General features: G+C 37.5%; 1 protein-coding gene across 1 annotated transcript; it reads right to left on the minus strand.

Annotated features, from left to right (window-relative positions):
• Positions 1–805: 805 nt before the first annotated feature.
• On the minus strand, positions 806–18,496 carry LOC144642584 (p53-induced death domain-containing protein 1-like). The gene is made up of 8 exons (XM_078501570.1): positions 18,341–18,496; positions 15,606–15,955; positions 14,664–14,890; positions 10,926–11,218; positions 6,193–6,510; positions 5,000–5,132; positions 4,215–4,269; positions 806–2,456 (listed from the first exon to the last, which is right to left on the minus strand). The coding sequence occupies exons 1-8, from the start codon at positions 18,454–18,456 to the stop codon at positions 2,188–2,190; spliced, it is 1,761 nt and encodes a 586-aa protein (XP_078357696.1). The 5' UTR covers positions 18,457–18,496; the 3' UTR covers positions 806–2,187.
• Between the last annotated feature and the right edge of the window lie 2,301 nt (positions 18,497–20,797).

Genomic DNA, 20,797 nt, shown 5'->3' on the forward strand with positions numbered 1-20,797 from the left:
GCGTTTCTGCTCGACTCAAAAAGCTAAAAGATGAAAAACGGATGACGTGACACGATGATGTGACGCGAAGCAAAAACGTGCATGAAAGTGTCCATGAATGCTGAGTTTACTAAAACGTTCACGTGGCAAGCGTAACTGCACGTAGCTTATAGCTGCTATCAGTAATGTCACAATCTCACTTTATTTGCCTTTGCATGTTTTTTTACGTCATGAAATTAACGCGAATTTAACGCGTTAATTTTTGTTAACGTTAATTTCCGCACCGTTAATTAAGTGGAGCGTTAATTTTCATGACCTTAATTTCCATTATTTAGCCCCAATTTCTCGTTACAGTATTTTATCAGTATTTTATCAGGGTGGACATTTGCCGCTATCACTGATACTGCGCTCGAAGTGGGAAAAGTACCACGAACATTGTTTCGTTTAAGATTATACGCCAACAAGTGTTGAAATAAACTTGTTCCTGTTGTGTACGTCGCGTTAATTTCCTTCATTTTGAAATGTTACCCCCTCTCTCGCGTTAATTTCCTTTATTGGGAAGTAATTTTCCCTTCAATTCGCGTTAATTTAAGTCGCGTTAATTTCCAATACCTTAATTAACACAAGCGTTAATTTCCTATAATAAGGTAATTTGTTTTTGATTGGCATGTGCTGAATGGCGTTTTAAAGAACCTTTCTGTCAGCACGTTTACTGTTAAATGCAGGAATTAATTGCGGTTTAATATCAGAATGGAGTGACGGAAATACGTCACTTCGAGAACGAGAATGATCACTACACCTCATTACCATTCGGTAAAAAGAGGAAATCTGCAAGTTTGGTTGTACATGAAATACACTTTTTTTCTTGTGGATCTTTTCACTGCTACTTTTCTTTCACTGTTATAAAGCAGTGATTGGAGAACTTCCTCTCTAAAATGCAATGTGCCTGAAGGTTTACCCGTCGATAGTAATGGTAAACCAGAGGTAGCCCAAGCCTTTAAAGGAGCCGTCAACAAAATATGACATTGCGTAATAACGTTATTATAAGAGTTTGTATGGGAATATAGCGATCGTAAAAAAATAATTCAAAATAGGGGAATATGAGCTAATAAAATCGACTTACCTGCCCTCTTCTGTGTATATCTTGTGTTTCTATGTCATTTGGAGGCGTTTCAAAGCGATTCCAGTAGGTTTTAGGTTCACTCTTTTACTCTCCATATATATGGATGGAGAGGAAAACAGTGAACCTAAAACCCACTGGAATCGCTATCGCTGTCATATTATGTTGACGGCTCCTTTAAGAGCTTGGGCTACCTGTGGTAAAACAACGAAATCGTGTTTTACCACGTGCAGCAGGCTCTCTACTTCTACCCATACGACTTTTCAGTCTTGCCGCGTGATCCGACGTTAATAGAAATAGCTTATAAAATACTGTATTTTTTAATCACTTGGAGTGATTTTTATAAAAATTTCCGAGGTTCTGTACCTTGTACTTTTAGATTACATGGATACCATGATAGCTCTACAGTATACTATTAAAAATATCATAATACATTACAAAAAAAAACTATTCACAGTATGTTACAAACTAAGAACTAAAACTGATAGTTTTATGGGGTATTTGTAAAAAGGTTAGTAATCTGGTAGTATTGTTCCTGGGTGCAAAGCACGGTGGTTTAAATTTTATACAAATTTCTGTCACTTCGAACTCTTTTTACATCCTATATACAAGGTTGAAAAATAAGTAATATACTTAAAACATCTACAATGTAGATTGCAAGCTTCGTGTTTGTACCTAACAGTAGGAGAGAAGTGTAGCTCTGAGCCAGCTATCAAAGTGATAGAAACCGAGGGCGAGCAGTCTAAATAAAACACAGAATAACTATTATCTAAGTACCATGTACATGTACTGAAATTACAAGACGCAGAGTTTTTTCGTCCGACGCACATGACATGGACATCAAATCTTTTTCATTTTCCTACAGAGGTTAAAACTTTACCATCTTTCTTTCTTTACCAAGTGGTAAAATATTAGTCTTCAATTCAGTCAGTTGCAATATGCAATAAGCCCCTAAGTCCCCTGTGTGTTTGTATTATCCATAACTAGATCGCTGTAAAAGTGGAATTTGACAGTTGGCAAAGAAGCTGATATATTTGCATTTAGGATTTTAAATCTGCTACAAGCGTGGATTTGTACTTTCACTTTCGTTAAAAACAATACCTTTCGGCTAAATCTCTCCGATTAACCAATTCATGAGTTAGTGCCTTGTATAAAACTTCAAAAGTTGCACAACGTCCGTTCCTTTCCTTCCAGGAAAGGAGCATTTTATAAGCTTGTTCAGACAAACTGTGATTTTCCCTCTCAAATGCAGTGAGCCTTGCCTCGTCAAATCCAAGCCGTCGCCCAAGAGACTTCCAAGAAATAATGCGCAATGCCAAACTCTCTAATTCTTCATCCTTGGGTGTGCCCACCTTGACTGCAAAAAGAAAGACAAAAATGAAGCCATGAAACAACGTGTTTGGTATTTTTTGATCAATTACGTGACACAAACAAAAACATCAAATTCAGATGCACATCTCAATTTGAGCTGTCAAAGAGTTTAGTGCCCCTAACAATATCTTTTGAAGCCATTGCTAAGGTGCAATGCTCTGCTTCCAATACAAGAGCATTTTCAAAGCCTTGTCAGACAGTTTTTTATTTCTTAACTTATGGCGGTAATCTTTGACTCGCCAACTATTTAGCATAGTGCAAGTTTCTTGCAAGATTCAGCTACTTCTTTTAATTTGCCAACTCTTTCGATTCATCACCACTGGAGGTGCCCACTGACGGCAGCGAAAGGATGGCATTAATAAAAACAAAGACGGTGTTAGGCATAGCCTGCATTGCAGACGAACAAAACCCCGGTTCGTCTGCAACGCAGGCTATGTTAGGCAGAGTGCTCTGAGTTCTTTCCAAATAAACATTGATCTGATCTATCTGCGTGTATCCCCCCCCCCCCCCCCCTGCACAAAAAACACCTTTACAAAATATCGGTAGGTATATTTGAATCAGTATTTCGTTATTAGAGCAGTTTTTAATTGAGTGTCGTAAAACCAAAACCAAAGTAATTACTCTGGCCAATCACAAAGGACACAGACAATCCAGTGAACCAATCAAAACTCAAAGCAAATACAAGTAGCTGGCGCGGGAAATAGCATGTCTTAAACAATTTCCTCGCAATATTTTCTACAATAATTATTTCTGCCTGAGACTGTTTCTGTTCCTTTCCTTCTGTTCCTTTCTTTAAAGTTTAGTTAATTTGCAGAATTAATGCGAACGTGACTTTTTAAGAAAAGAATCGAAGAAGGGCCTAGAAAGGTCAAGAAGGAATCGATCTATTTGACTTGTTGTCGCGACACCAAAAACTGGCCAATCAGAAGCGGTCGTTCACACGCGCTTGGTAAACATTGTAACACGATCTGACACAAATCGGCTGCATGCAATATTTTTGTTCAAAAGCGAAAACTTAAAATACCACGACTTCTCTGCTAAAAGAAACCACTTCAGAAGAGTTTGATTGGATTGAGGATACTCGACAAATACTGGTAACAGTACAGTTCTATTTTGTACGGTTCTATTTTTAAATTCATCTTTTATCAATGATTTGTTGTTTTTCAATTACATAGTCCGCGTGGATTGTTTTATAGTTTGAAGGAAAAATCGGGTCTCGGCTTATAGCCGAGTGATTTGGGTTTATTTTTTTGTCAGAGTCTAACTGGTTCCAAAAATAAGTCTAGGGTCTCGGCTTATAGCCGAATAAATACGGTACATGCATGCTTAACTACCAGCCGAAATATTGTATTAATGTCAGTTTTCTTGAAATAGACCAAAACTTAATTTTTCTAATGATATTATTATTTTGCCTAACCTTTAAAAAACAAAAAGGAAAAATAAAAATAAAGAAAACTATTTGCAACCAATGGGAACTCTATCACTTGGCCTTTCGGCCTTCTCTCGATAGGCAGCTAGATGACAATAAAACTGTTGCACTATGTAATTATCACTTGCACATTCATTTGCACCTAAGAATGTATTAATAATTATATTTATTGCACTGTCACGCACGTATCCTAGTAGTATGTATTTATCCATTCTTCACATATAATAAATTCAGTTTCGTACATGTTACCGAACGATCAACAGTAGCAGCTATGGAACTGCAAAATTAATAATTGAGTCTACTAAGGTGACTAACCTTTTTGCTCAGTTACCACTTGTGGCGTAGCAGCTGAGGCAACTTCTCGATTAGGCTGCAACCAAACAACAGAAATAAAATAATTTGACCTCAAATGACCAGAGTATCTAATTAAAAAAGCCAGTCCCATAGCAGGGTACCGCAAGGAAAGACGTCTTCTTTCTGCGCGCATCATAAAACATGCAAGAACTGTCTCAGATTTGACTCAGATTTCCATAATGAAGAAGTAACTCTAAAATAATCTGCGTATTGTTTATAACTTTGTATCTATTTTCAACAGTTTATAATATTATGGCTGTAACAGAGAAAGAAATAAAGAAGAGAAAGAAATAGCAAAACTTATTATATTCCCTTTGAACTAACAAGAAACACTAATTAAAACAAGAACCCATCACATGGTTGCCCAGACTCCCTAGGAGGGGGAGGAAGGTACTCGTCAGAAGGTTTGGCAAGGATGAAAGGAAGAAAATACAATTACAACAACAATTTGTAGGGATTAATCGTTTTGCAAACTGGGTGGAATGATAAATCAACTAGGTATGATAGGCCTCTACATTCTCTTTCTTTTCCGTCCTCCATGCCTGCACTGCACCCTCGATTCGTTGATTCTCTCCCTCGCACCAGCGTGTTCACTTACACTCGGAAATGAAAGAAACTGCTCGCGGTCTACCTTGTTTATTTTTTAACCCTTATTTTGCATAATTATTTAATTTCTCTCATGCATAGGCTCTTGAATAAAAGGGCAACTTTTCACAATCCACAGACAAATTAGACATTTTACTTACAGATGTTGGTAATATTGCCACTCTACACAAAAAGAGTGAGTCCTGGCTTCTGACGAACTTCAGTTGTGGAACACTGTCACTGCCAACACGAACAATCAAATCAGTTGAAAGATCAACCTCATCCCCAAGGAATCTGACAAAAAAAAAAGAAAAAAAAAACAATAACAACAAAACAAACAAAAAAATATGCAAAACCTGCTGTGGCTTTAGTTTCTACGGGGATATCCCTTACTATTTCCCTTAGTAGACTGAGCAAAAAGATAGAAACCTCATTAGAAGCCAGCAACCATTTTGACCAAGAAATGTGCTCCCAAACGTTTGGGGGAAAGAAAGCAGTGTATTTAGCCTCAGAAAGTATGTATCCATAGACACAGATTCAAACACAAGCCCTATTAATTTCATGTGAACATGACCACGTCCTTAATTAAGAGGAAAATATAGTGAGTGGGTTTTGAAAGAATGGCTATGAGAGATAAGTAAGATGCTTCACTCTTGCAGTGCCCTCTTTCCACCAAAATGCATAATAAGGAGAACTGGTAAAATTGTAGAGGCAATGAAAAAAAAAAAAAGTTATTTAGGGGGCCATTACAGCATCTCATTGCTGCGTTACGTGGCTGCCACACAAGTGTCCATGCGTTTTCTGACTACAGACCAAATTTTATTTTTGCATCGAAACCACCCCAAAGAAAACATTTCGTTTTCATCTTTCATTTTTTGCTTGTTTTACGTTAACAACATGTACGTTATATATGCCTTAACTTTTGAACAAGTAATTAAGAAAATGAGCTCGAAGGCAAAATCCAAGGGGAAAGTGCATACATAAAAGCCACAACTATGGTTAAACGTCGCTAGAAAAGTAAAATTACTCCTCAAGTTCCAGAGTACCATTTCTGACGTCAAGATTCATGGTACAGTATCATAACAACATCTACCGAAAGCGTCAAGAAATGCAGGTGATCTTGGACGAATAGCAGCTGCCAAAGGCGCATGATATGCTGATGTCCCGTCTCCCCCCATGACTTTCATTGTTAAGCGCATTGAGCTTTGGGCAATGTGCTACACAAGAAACTATTAAATAAGCAGAGGTTAGTCTGACTCAGTCTACATGGCAAAGAACGATTTTGCTGAAAATTCTTAATATTTAAAATATTAACATGAAATGTTATTATGTTAAAAAAATCCTTTAAACCCACCTTAAAAATACATTTTCCTCTTCTTGGGGTATAAGTGCACTTAGGAAAGTAACCAAAATCTTGTCTCCTTTGCATATTGGCTCTACGGACTTGCCTTCACCTTGGTACGGTACTCTATATCTCGATAATATCTTTTCAACCTGAAATTGTAGGGTGCTTGGATAGCAGAAAATTTTAAGCACGAAGTCTTCTGGAACAGTGCTCTCACATAAGCATGTTGAAAGTTTTACATATTGAGGCATAGATCTAAAAGAAAGTTTTGAAGCAAGATCCTTTACAACTTGAGGTAGTCTAGCTTCTGTGACCCACGCCCAGAATCTGCAAAACAATGTGTTTTTAATTATTTTTTAAATAAGTAAATAAGCCATTAAACACCTTGTTGGGCAAGGATAGGAAATACAAGATACAGTCGACTCCCGATAACTCGAACCCTCTATAACTCGAACCTCGCGCTAACTCGAACCAAAATCGATTTCCCCTGGATTCCCGTCATACATTTACTGTAATTTTACCCTCGGTAACTCGAACCCTCGATAACTCGAAACTCCCGCTAACTCGAACCAATTTTCGTTTCCCTTCAGGTCATTTTCTATATAATTTTACCCTCGATAACTCGAACCATGTCTGCCAATTTGTGACAGGTCAAAACAAACAGTACACTGTAGTCCAAAATTTTTGAAATAAAAACGAACAAGAGTTAGAGCCGTCCCCGAAACGCCCCTCAAAACACGAAATGTGCCACGTCATTGATGTGCTACAGACGTTTAGTTTCTTGGTGCAGGTTGATACCGTTTCTTTCAAATCCAACCTTAGAAAACTTTAAAGGATTATCGACTGGACGAATTAATTGAAACCTGCAACGTTCGCAGCTGATTTGCTTTGTTTTACGTTAAGTTACGTTCTGGTCCATACAGAGATTTAGAAATATACTGTTCCTTTTTCTTTTGGCTTCTCTCTACTCTAATTAAATTTGTTTAAAATGTACACTGGTATACATTGTAGGAATAGAAAATCAGTAAACACCTTTTTTTCCTTATTTCTTGTCATTTGTTTTCAACTCTCAATAACTCGAACTCCCGATAACTCGAACCATTTTTAATTTCCCTTGAAGGTTCGAGTTATCGGGAGTCGACTGTATACATATGGACTATGGAACTCTCCTTGCGGTAGCTTGCTTAACAATGACATGACAAAATGATTGCTTGTGGCTTACATAATAATACCATTTAGACTACTTGTGCCCTTCTTCCAGTCAGGACACCTTCTCTATTGACACATCCAAATGTGAAGTTTTTAGCAGCTCCAAGATTTTCTGATTACAAAGGAATATAATCTGCTGGACTTTCAAGATTTGCAAGCTATAATTATTAAGCCCATCTCTGAGATCTTAAAAGTCACTGTCTGAGAAAATCAGGCAGAGGTTGGAAGAAGGGGGTCTGCCGATCTCCATCATATTTATGTTGTAAGCGGGTCTAAACTAACCCATCTTGTGACCATGATAACTTTTCTTGTTGATTGACTTGATTTATTTCGAGAACAGACCACCCCCTAAAAATACCCTCAGTGGCATGACAAAAGTTGTGACTTTAGGTCAACTTTAGCAGCGCATATCTCTGGATTTATTCAAGCAACAGGTTTAATTTCACATCAATAATATTATTATATAAGTACTGAGATTTACTCATAGCAAAAGCCTCGAATAAAAATCGTCTCACTTTGATGAGAAGCAATCCTATTGGTCATACGATTTTTTTCACTAGTGAAAAAAATAGTATGACCAATCATAAGCCTGATACGATTTTTTTACTAGTGAAAAAAAAATTGTATCAGATTTTCCCACCATTTGAGTTGGCAGAACTTTACTTGTCCCTGTAAATATAATATTCTAAAATTGCTTTACCGACGGATTTTGGAGAATTTTTTAAATGTTGAGAGGAGAAATCAAGATACAAAGAAAAACTCTCAACAGGGATTGTAGAAAATGGACAATATCAAAAACAGAAGTGGCCAAACGATGCCCGGCCTCGACTTTGAAAAATAAACACAACATTCTTTGGATGAACCTAAAGCTGTGTCGTCTCAAAACTTTCATGGTGGATTGAGATCACTTCTGAAGAGCAATAAAGGAACATTTCATGTCAGCTAGTTTCAGGTTAGTTTTCCTTGACCTTCTGCGAATGAAAAATGCATTAATTACTTTAATAAATATCAATTTTGTTTACGGAAAGTCAAAGAATAAAACGAGTTCAACTTTGATTCTTTCGTTCATTTGGCTACGCTGCTCGCCTGCGTAAAACATGGCCGTGGTCGTGGCATGGTGCAAACAAAATGACTCTATTCCTAATTTACAGTAAGCCAATAGTTATTCGCATTTTTATTTACTCTGTAGGTTACTTATAATGTAGAAATAAACTTACAGAATTCTTTATTCTTTATGACTAGTTGTACCTATCGGTAAGTGCCAACGAGCGAAATACTCATGTTTGTTCATAAGAACAGATATTGAATGGTTTTTGATAGAACTATATTTGAAATGACCAAAATATGGTAAATTGTATTTTAGGTAATATGCGAAAAAAGTGCTATTTCTCTGGTGTTCATAAATGACACAGGCTTGATAGCCTGCGTAGCAGGCGCCGTAGTTTCCAGCGCGCGTATTCTCGCGATCGCGCACTCTTTTAAACACACTAAAAACGTACACAGATGTCTGCTACGCAGGCTACGGGTTTGACAGATTGATAACTCTTGACAAATCTTTAAATTCTTTTCAACGTTAAAATGTCACAAAATGTAGGCAATAAATGAGGTTTAATCACTGTTTTTTAAATACTTTACAACACGCGGTGGTTAAAATGTTTCCGTCCACAAAAGGGATACTTGCATTTCAAGAACTTCTTATAAATCAAATCCCAAAATCAAAACTGCTAAGATGCTTTTTTAAAAATAATTTTCAGTAATCAGAGACAGTAATGCACGGGTCAGATTTCAGTCTCGCATGCGAAGTGTCATGTTCAGTTACGCAAAACTTGAAAAATTTGAACAGAAAACAAAACTTGAACGGTCAAGGATTATTTGGAGACAAAATTTTTATTCAAGTTAACATTACATTTGCCGTTAGAAGCAAAAAACTTTTGACTTTCTTGTGTGTATGACATGCAGTAATTTTAGTGAGCGTCGCTTTGTATTGATGTTATTCCTACGCGGAGCGAAAATGCGTGCCAAATAAAATATAATAAACGGTATTTGATTTGGAATAAATCATCGGTCAAACAATTACTATAAACACAATCAACACTAAAAGGAAGCATTTACCCGACTTCAGCATTCTCATTAGTCAAGAAAACTCTATTTGAAGTCAACAGTCCGCTTTTGATTTTCATGTCTCTCTTCGATCGTAAATCAAAGGACTCCAAAGTCGAAAGATTATTTCATCGCTTTGAAGACCTTGATGTTCATTTTTTAGGCGGTCGAATATTCTGTAGGGTATTCTCTTTCGATTTATAATTCCCTAAAGGTGTATTTATCGGTAAAGGGATGAATGACCACATTGAAAATTTTAACAGCGAGCCGCGTGGACGCCATTTTGGTCATTTGCTCTCTAGCAAGGAGTGAGAGACTGGGAACCAGTTGGGAAGAACAATACAACCCAAATATGGGGTTTACTTACACCCAAATATGGTCAAAAAAAGTCCCTTACGCAGAACTTAAGATTTTCTCTGCCTATACACTCATACGCACACGGCTCTATGATTCTGCCGCCTCGACAGCCTCGCCTCTTGGCTCGGCTGTCTCGTTGGCAATGAGTTGATTTAGCCGAATGTTGTAGTGAAAAATTTTTGCTTTGCGACTCTCCCACGGCGATGTAATTATTTTTTTCAATGAAGTTTTTAATATCTCAGTACTCATAGAATAACAACTTACTTCATGGTTAGTTTCCTTGTACAATTTTTATTCACTTGTTGTGAAGAATAATGAACTCATTCACTTGCTCATTTGCTGCACTCGTTTGTTCTGTTATTCTTCACAACGCGTGAATAAATAACATACACGCTCACTAACCATGAAGTAATCTCTATTTATGTACCATGAAAGGAGCTCTTTGCACAACTACGATTACACAATATTTAACTGTGAAGAACTGCACTCAGACACCTCAACAAAATATCAGAGCACCTATCTTTTAAAACGGGATGTTTTCAAAATGCTGTAACAGATTTTTTTAAACGTGGTCAGCAACAAGAATAATGGTTGTGCTAAAGTGAATTAGGTGCTTTAATCTTGTTTCAAGTGGTCTGAGCACAATTCTTCAAAATAAATATTTCATAATTGTAGTCATTCACAGAACCTCTTTTTATGTTATAAAATAATAATCACCATCAAAGACCTTTTAACAAAAAGGAGGTAGCTATTGCTATAATTTCTTGCAAGATATTGACTGTTTAATGAGGAAAAATACAAATCCTGCGCAAAACCTTAATTCTTGATTTACTTAAAAAAAACGCTCTTGCAGATTTTTTTTTAATTTCATCTACAGGTAGTCAATCTATTTTAAAATAAAACGTCAGTAGATGAACCAAACAGAACAAACATGCAACCAAAAACTCTGAAGAATCCAAAGGCATGTGTCAATTCCTGTATGTAAAGAGTGTCCGAGCAAACTCGACGGATTTTGAACTGCAAACTAGGAATCTAACAGAAACAGAGATTCTATCCGTTTTAATTATATAACTTACCGAGAGAAATGTCTCACTTTGAATGCCACTATTCCGTTTGCAGATACAGCTACTGGTTCTTCCAGTACGTTTGTTATGTCATGCCACTCATGGGATGTATCTCTTGAAAGATCATGTAATACATGTATCCTCATACAAAAATCCAGAGGCAGCTCTTGTCTTTCAGGAATTCTGACAGGAAGCTTGATTGTTACAGGCAATGGAAATGCAACATTCTGAGTGCACGAAATGTGAAGGACTGGACTAATAAATATTCTCTTTTCTACTGGCTCACTGCTTGGAAATTCTTGCACCTAGGATAAAGAGCCAAAATGAGTGTAATGACTTGCACTTTGCCACTGTCCCAAGCTAATTGAAAAGTTTTCATTATGTTGGCTGTTTAACAACTTCATCGATAAATGCCACATTCCATTCTCCACAAACATATGCGACAATGCTAAACACATTCCCATGTACCCCGTAAAGTTCCGTAGATAAGCCGCACCTCTTTCCTAAAAATTAAAGTCAAAAATCAGGGGTGCGGACATACGGAAACATCTCTCGTTATAGTAGCGGTTTCCAAACATCTTGAAAACTTGGTTTCTTCCGTAAGCCGAACTGGAAGTAAGTTTCCGCCATGTTTGTATTTGATGTCCAGACTCCTCTCTATATTTCAAGTGTTGTGCACACTTTGGGGACATGAAGCAGGGATGTGTAGTGGGGACATGTAGCAGTGACAAAATCACAATATGTACACACCCAAGAAAATGTAGCAAGGGACATGGCCCAGGGACATGTTTCAGCGTCACGTCCCATTGTGTGTGCTGATAATTTTTGGCTCAATATTGCAACACGAATTTTGCGGCAATTTTGTCCCTGCGACATGTTGCACGGAGTTCAACTCGTTGATTTTCGTGGGACATGTTGCCATGTCAGTGTTTTGGAACCGTAGTATATTGTTTTTCAAATTTACCACATACGGAAAAATTACTGAATGCTGATTGGTTGATACAGAGGGCATTTTTTTCTTAATCACAAGGGCACTTTTGGTAATCAAGAGGGCATGATTACTTGATCCTGATTGGCTGAGCGTGCGCCATCTGCACTCAATCGGTTTCCCACATGAAACGAGATTGGAAAAAAAGTTCAGCACGCATTGCTTCAGGAGTGCTTCTGGGTTTGATATAAATGCAGCTATTTCATCAAATGTGAAAGAAAATCGGCATGTAGAAATGAGTGGTACCTTGGTGGAATAGAAAGGACTTGTCAATCCAAATTTGTTTCTCACAGCTCTAAAGAACTTAGTCTGAATGGTTGGTGTTGCATGCAGAATAGAAATTCATGACGGCTGAGACTGAAAGATAACTTCTTTGTTTTGCTTTGCTTTGACTTAAAGTGCCTATGAAATGAAAATTAAGTTGAACTCATATGAAAGGCCTTTCAAAATGAAGAAAGATGGTGTTTTCCTTTTCCTGATATCTTTTCTCGTTCCAGAGATATTAACGATTTTGTATTATGCAAATTAGATAACTGATGACGTCATGAGTTTGACAGTAACTGGTGTAAAAACACAAAATCAGTAGTATCTCTGTAAATACTAAAGCAAAATAATTGAAACTTGGCACCAGTGTTGTACCCTAAGAAATACACCACATGTTGCATATTTTGGTGTTGCTATGGCAACACTCTCGGTTCCAGATCTCTTTTATGCGGATACAGCAATCCCGGGTTTTGATCCATTCCAAACCTCATCTCCCACCTTTAGAGTCATTTGGGTATCTAGCGCAATGAGCGCATTACGTATGTTTGGAATGACACCATTTACTTCTCCCTGTAAAGCCACAAACAGTGATATTTGATTCAAAGAAGAAAAAGACTGGAACCGAGAGTGTTGCCATAGCAACACCAAAATATGCAACATGTGGTGTATTTCTTAGGGCACAACACTGGTGCCAAGTTTCAATTATTTTGCTTTAGTATTTACAGGGATACTACTGATTTTGTGTTTTTACACCAATTACTGTCAAACCTATGACGTCATCAGTTATCTAATTTGCATAATACAAAATCGTTAATATCTTTGGAACGAGAAAAGATATCAGAAAAAGAAAAACACCATCTTTCTTCATTTTGAAAGGCCTTTCATATGAGTTCAACTTAATTTTCATTTCATAGGCACTTTAAGGTCTCCGCACACGTGGGGACATGTCGCAGGGACACATCGCAGCGACATGTAGCAGCGACAAAATCGTGTGTTGCTCACACTGAGGGGACGTGGAGTGGGGACATACAGCAGCAACAAAATCACAATGTGTACACACGCAAGAAAATGTAGAGGGGACAAGTTCCAGGGACATGTCGCAGCGACACGTCTTCTCGTGTGTGTTGATTATTTTTGGCATGCACAACACGGATTTGAAGCGGTTTTGTCCCTGCGACATGTTGCAAGGAATTCAACTTGTTGAACTTCGTGCAGCATGTCGCAGGGACAAAATGTTTCAGGAATTAGTGTTGCACGTGCCAAAAATTATCAGCACACATGAGAGGACGTGTCGCTGCGACATGTCCCTAGGGCAGGTCCCCGCTACAGTTACTTGTGTGTCCCCAGTACAGGGCCCTGCTACATGTCCCCTCAGTATGAACAACACATGATTTTGTCGCTACTACATGTTGCTGAGTCATGTCCCTGCATCTTGTCCCTGCGTGTGCGGAGACCTTTATGAGAAACAGAGCCAACCTTATGGGACCATTATCCGCCTGGAAAGGGCATAAATTTTGTTGGCACTTACAGTTTTCGTTGTCGAAAGGAGAATGTCAGGTTCAAGAAGTTATTAAAGCTCTTCAGATACTTTGTTTATGCTGATTTATGGCTTTCACTTATGCAGCATTTCTACATGTACGTGGTAGCAAGCCTCGCAAACAGGGCTTAATAAAATTAAACTGTCTTCAGTGTTATCTGAGAAGGAACTATGATGAGTGAATTGCACATGCTGGGTTATGGTTCGTACCAACTGGAATGAATGAACTACCTTAAAACGTAGTCCACAATTTCCGAACAGATTTTCAAAAAAATTACTGTTCCATTTGCTTTCCAACCGACATTTCTGGGAATTTTGGTAAGCACCCCAGATTTACTGAATTGTTATATTACTACATGTACAGTACGTAACTGTAACAAGTTATACACTAAGTTCTTGTTTGGGAATGAGAGAGAAAAGACAAGCCCTGATTCAAGATGGCGGTTCAATAAGAAGTACTTTATTCGGAACGAGGCTCTGATGTAGGCACGCCACGAGGCTGTGACAGTGTCACGCAATGACATTATTGTCACAGTAACTACCAGCATAATAAAAATGAATGAATAACATTTGTTTACCCTCGGTAACTGGTTTAGAAGAGGCAAAATCATTTAATGTTCAAAAAATCAAAACAGGGCAGTCAATATGACTAAATTACGTGTTAAAATATTAGGAATTACAGGTCCCATTAGCACAAGTGTTAATGGGGCCAAGCATTCAAACGTTAGAGAACAAATATTACAAATTAAACAGAACAAGGTTAAAATCCCTGGCAGGAGGCGAACTAGTTGGCTATTTACAAGCATGGCCAAGGAGTTGAACTCGGGTATACTGTGAGACAACCCCAGGTAGTGGTCAGAATGGGATTTGAACCTGGGACCTCTGGGACCTCCGGTGCTCTAAACCCAGGCCATGCTACCTCCAGTATTCTTAATGTAGTTTTCATATGACACCTCAATACCTTTAGTGTCAAACAGAAGTCTTGACCAGCAGGCACAAAATTTGTTGGAATTTCAACACTGATGTCTGGAAAGTCTGGTACGTTACAGGTAAATCCAGAAGCCATGGAGGTGGGTCTTGAAAATGTAAAGGACTTGAGACGCCAGATTGCAGCAAAGGACGAATGACGTGTTATTGTGCATGGTGCTTCAGCAAAAGGAAAAAGCCAATCAGGAACTCCTGGTCTTACTGCATAAAGAGACAGAGAAAGTAAAAGTACATATAGGTTTAATTAAGTAAATAACTAATGTTTAGTTAATTAGTGTTTTGGGGTTCCAGAGTTAATCATGGCGAGGGCCATTGTCAAGAAACTTGACTATCCCATAGGTACAAGTGAATACTTAGCCCAACAACAATTACGTGTTGTGGTTTACCCTTGTTCTGATGTATGGTAATATATGATAATGAATATAAAACAAAGGAAAGTTCCAAATTGTATCAAGGGTAAAATTGAACCAGTATGTAAAAGAGCAATCCAATGAAAGTTCGGTTAAAAGAAGTGTGTCTCAAAAATTTGGTCACAATTCCATTAATTTATTGGTGAGAAAAAATATATTTAACTGAGAACACTTTCCCAGCAGGGTTAAAGCTAGCAACTGTCAACAACAGTTGCAGCCAGTGAGAGGCAGCACGTGAATCACAGAAATTTCTCGAATCTGTCAACGGAAGTGGGTGGGGTAGCTGGTTCCATTCCAGGTATTAGTGCCGTGGGTAGTAGCTTTCTTTAGTACACTGTATGTGACCTCTTCATACCCAAGTGAACTAGAAAAACCAGTGGTTACTTAGTCTGGTTTTTTTAAAAACGTATGGCTTACAAAAAGTCACACGGCTTACTGGTACAACAGGCAATAGGCATTTACCAGTAATGGTGTGTGCTGCATCTTCAGTGATTTAGATTAAATACCTGATGCGTCCCAGATGTTCTTGGTCTCCAAATCCTTCCATTTATTGTATTCTGGGTCAACCAGTTGCTTGATAACCACTTCATACCCTTTCAAATTAGAGGCACTGTGCAACAAAGCCACAGTAATGTTTCCTTTGGCATCTCCACTTAACTCTAGATCAGGTGGACCATCATGTGACAGTTCAATCACATTGCTCACCAAGACCTCATTGCTGCCAAGCGGTGGAGACAGAGCTTTGGGGCTCCATAATGAACATGAAATCACCAAGGATGTTGTTGCAGCTCCATATGTGATAGATGCAGCAGCTTCTCTAAGGTTCCATATGACACCTTTGTCTATTATTGTACCTCTAAAAATTAAAAGAGCAGTATTATGATAATTAATACATGTACTTACAACATTCATTTTAATAGTTTAAGTTTAAGTTTTATGATTTTTTGTCACGCACATCTATATTAATGATTCTTGTGCAAGTCTTTTCATCGTCCTGTGTCAACACTTCTTGGAGTGTTTTAAAGAACATTTTACAAGAGTGTATCGACAAACATGTGCCACTCATTGAAATAAAGGTCAAAGGGAGACCTACCCATGGTTGACTCAAGAGGTCAAACGGGAGATGAACGTGAGGGTTGGTTTACTTAGGAAAGCTAGTAGGACTAACTGTGAATTGAACTGGTCATCCTACAAGCGACAGTGTAACAGGCCTTAGTAAATAATGCAAGAGGAAATATTATCAGAATATTCTAAGAGATTAAGTGACGGCCAACTCTCCTGATAAATTCTGCTCTGCCATTAAAAAGCTGTATCCAACAAAACTACCATCAGACCAAGGATCAGCTTTTCAGATAAGTGGAAAAAAGTCAACTGATAAGAAATTCAACTCAAACAGTTTTTGTGACTTTTAAATAATGTCGCCATCAATCTGAAAACAAAGTCGTTTTTGCTTTGTGAGTTTGTATGGTGCTAACCTAATGGAACGAAACCCCCTCAAGTCAAAGAGAAATTCCTTTTTAGAGCTGTGAAAAAGCCAAGATTCTAAGGGAGTTGAAAAAATCTTAAAAAGGGAAGAAAGTGACTGGTTTTGATAATCTCCCCCTGGATTACTTTAATATTCCACAGAGGTCATCACAAAGCCTTTAACATTGAGCCCTTCCCGGGAAGGGGGGGGGGGAGGTCCATGTTCCCATGATCCCTTAATCTTTTTGGATTTTATCCCTTGTTCCCCATTAATACAACCCCTTGTTCCCAAAAAATTTTTTAGCTCATGTTCCCTTGATCCTGAATATTTTTGCATTGTTCCCTGATCCCCAAACAGAACTCCCTGACAGGCCAAACAGAACTCCTATTGGTCAAGATAGTAGTAACTTTGTGTCACCTTCAAAGTTTCGCTCTAACAAGTATGTCCTTCAAAGCACTCTACCATGGTAACCATATTGATGAAATGACAGGAAAATGGCTATCCCTAACACCAAATCTGCCACGAATTCCATACCATTACAAAGATTCACAAACCAAACCCATGACAGCCCAACAGAACGAATCTCACCATTTGTTGATTACCCCCTTCAGCTGATTGCTAAAACACAGAAATCATATCAAAAAATCACCATTGTATGTAAAACATACGAAACATTCCACCTAGATACAAACCTTCGATACCAACACCCTTTCTCAGAGTTATGCTTAGGCTTATCAGCATCAGCATCTTAAAAGAAAACTCTTTCTAATTCAACAGAAAAACTATCTTCACACACATGGTACCGCAATGGGCACAAAAATGGCAGAACCTTTTGCCAACATTTTCAAATTTATGGCCGCAGTTGGAAAATAAATCATTGAACGCCGTCCAATAAAGCCGCTCATTTGGAAAAGATTAGATGATGTCTTTTCTCTGTGGAACATAACCAAAGAGGAAATAAACGCATTGATAGAGCTAGCAAATAACTATCGTCCGACCTTTAAATACACAGCTGAAATTTCGGATACAGAAATTTATAACTTTTTTTTACAAGGGCGTAAGACTTAAGAAAGAATCAATTCTTGATGTGCACATGCACTTTAAACCGACAGACACTTTCCAATACATGAATTTTACCTCCTGTCACCCTCCAGGTGTCTGAAAAGGTTTTATCAAAGGCGAAGCATTACCATTGATTACGGCTCCTGAGAACCAATTTTTCAAAAGCTACATTTGAAGAAAACATTACATTATTCAAGCGTAAATCACGCGACAGAGGTTACCCAGATAATCTTCTAGACAAGACTCTCTCAGAAGTTAAATTTAGCAAATTTTATATTTTAAGGGCATGGAAAGTTTAAAAAATGTATATTATTGAAAGTAGATTGGTGTTCCCTTGTTCCCAACAATCTACCCAAGAGTTCCTTTGTTTCCTGAAAATAATTTGAAAATATCCACTGTTCCCTGAAAATAAATGCTCCAGTTCCCTTGTTCCCTAAAACCCCCGGGAGTGGCTCAACATTTTTTATTAACTTATCCCTTGCAACTGGAGGTGTTCCAAACGATTGGAAAGTGGCCAAGGTCAAAAAATTTTATCTTATCTTTTATCTTATCATTCTTCTGTTCAAATCTGGTTGATTGGCTTTGCTCAGTAAAAGGAAAATACATTTGTCAGGTTGGGAATCAGTTGACATCACAGAGAATTGCATCTGATTTGAACTGTTTTAACAATAAAAAATGACCTGCACTAAAACAATCAGTGCAATAGACATTTACCTCTTGATGGCAGTCTTTTTGTTTCCGTCAATACCCAAGGTTGTGTCTTTTTCATTCTCCAACTTCACTTTAATGTTTTCATCCATCTTCCTGTCTTCATTCTCATCCACATCCATTTCTTCCAGAGAGACTAATTTTTCAATAAATCAAAAAAACTACTGATTATCATTTACCCTTAATGACCTTTTATCATTTTACGCCAACTCTTTTAGTGTCTTTCTCCACATAGTGTATGAATGGGTATTAAGAGTTTGTTCAGGCAACCTAAAAAATTATGCTAAAATGATGCATGTTATGTCAAGATGATAATTTAACAAGATGATAAATCTCCCATCCCCTTTACCCGCATCAAAAAAATGTTGTGACTGACAAACAAAATGGTATTAAAGAAAACACCTTGTGTGACATTTCATGGTTGACTGGTACCGTCTGTAATTAATTATTTTTCTCATTACTAATGCTGACCAAATTTCCTTGATCCTGACCCATGAAGCCAGACAATCTATTAAATCAGCATCCAGTGTTGTATCAAATAGTTAATCAAATGTGAGAAGAACGCGAATTTGTTCCTTAGGGAATTAATTTACCAATGACATAAACCTTATAAGTCAGGGCATGTTTGTCTTGGTGGTTTTCCTTCAGATTTCTGAAATTCTCTTGATGACACAGCTTGTAAAATAGATAACGCTAAAAACGAAAATTTCACACTTAACATGCTAAGTTAAGTTCGAAGAATTTGCATTAAGTTTCTTTTTGTAGCAGATTAATAGCTTTTAAAACACTGCGTGATTCTGGCCGATCGTCATCAATGCCTTGTGAAAGTGAAAGTGCAACGCCAGCACATTCCACGACACAAATGTAATGGTGTTTAAATAAATGTAAATTCTGGCCCAATTCATAGCATAATTTCATAGCATGAAATTAAAGGATTTTCTGATTCAAACGCTTCAAAATCGAACATTTCACTCTAAACATTCTTTGTAAAGACCAAAGTTTAAGAAAATTTCCCATTTGCAACTGATTTGTAGCTTCTAAACATTGCATGACTTGAAGCCTCACAGAGTGGAGGTTTGGGACAGGTCACCGACAAAACTAAAAACAAACAAGAAGCCCTTAGAGCTTAAAACTGCACTGGTCACATGACCACCCAAGGGAAGCCATGTGGGGGGAATAAAAAATTCCCCCCCCCCCCCCTTGCCCCTATGCTCATTACCTGCGTCAAACAATGTTGATATTGGCAAACAAAATGGTAAGAAACACCTTGTGTGACATTTCAAGGTTGGCTAGTTCCATCTGCAATAAATTATTTCTCGTTTATGCTAATGCTGCCCCAATTCCCACGATCGTGATCCGTGAAGCCAGACAATCTATTAAATCAACATCCAGTGTTGTATCAAATTCCTGAGTGTTTAAACATTGAATAACTCACTCCAAAAATGAAATATTGAAGCAAAATAATAATTAAATCAAATTTGAGAAGAACGCTCGAGATGGTTTTAGCTGAATGGGAATTCCCCGGGGAATTTATAAATTTACCAATGACGTAAACCTTATAAGTCAGGGCATGCTTGTCTCGATGGTTTTCCTTCAGATTTCTGAAATCCTCTAGATGGCACAGCTTCAAAAATACATAATGCTAAAAAAATCAAACATTTCAATTTTGTTTAGTTTCCATTTGTAGCAGATTTAAAGCTTTCAAAACATTGCGTGATTCTAGCCGATTGTCATCGATGCCTTGTGAAAGTGAAACTTACAAGGCCAGCACATTCCATGACACAAACGTAATGTTGTTTAATTATAGATTCTGCCCCGCTAAAGCGTATTTTTCTTTCGTAGCATGAAATTGTAGTATTTTCTTTGATTCAAACGTTTCAAAATCGAACATTTCACACTTAAGGTGGCCCGCGGGTATTTCCCGGAGCGGAGGTGCTATTTTTTAAATCAATTTTTGGGCATGGAAACCTTAACCGATTTCTCTGATTTTTGGTCGTCGAAAAAACAAATGTTTAAGTTTTATAAAGCTTTAAAATTTGGAACAAACAAAAACAATGAACACGAAATATTAGCACTTTTAAATTAACCTATTAAGCTTTCAACTAATCAATGCAATCAAAACATTACACAAGCTTTGTTGTAACAACTGGCAAAAATACACAAGCATAATATTTTAAAGCTAAAATCTAACAGTCAACTGTGCAGCAATTTCTACCCAGCCGATTTCGTTGAAACTTGCTCACATGAATTCTTGGATAATTTGAACGTATTGACAGCAATAAGAAAAAATCTATCTTCACGTTTAGAAAATATTCGCGTTTTATTAAAAAATAGGTTAATTTAAAAGTGCTAATTTTTCGTGTTCACTGTTTTTGTTTGTTCCAAATTTTAAAGCTTTATAAAACTTAAACATTTGCTTTTTCGACTACCAAAAATCAGAGAAATCGGTTAAGGTTTCCATGC

The sequence above is a fragment of the Oculina patagonica genome, chromosome 2, assembly GCF_052425735.1.
Source record: "Oculina patagonica isolate OP01 chromosome 2, crgOcupat, whole genome shotgun sequence".
In the NCBI taxonomy this organism is placed as follows: Eukaryota; Metazoa; Cnidaria; class Anthozoa; order Scleractinia; family Oculinidae; genus Oculina; species Oculina patagonica.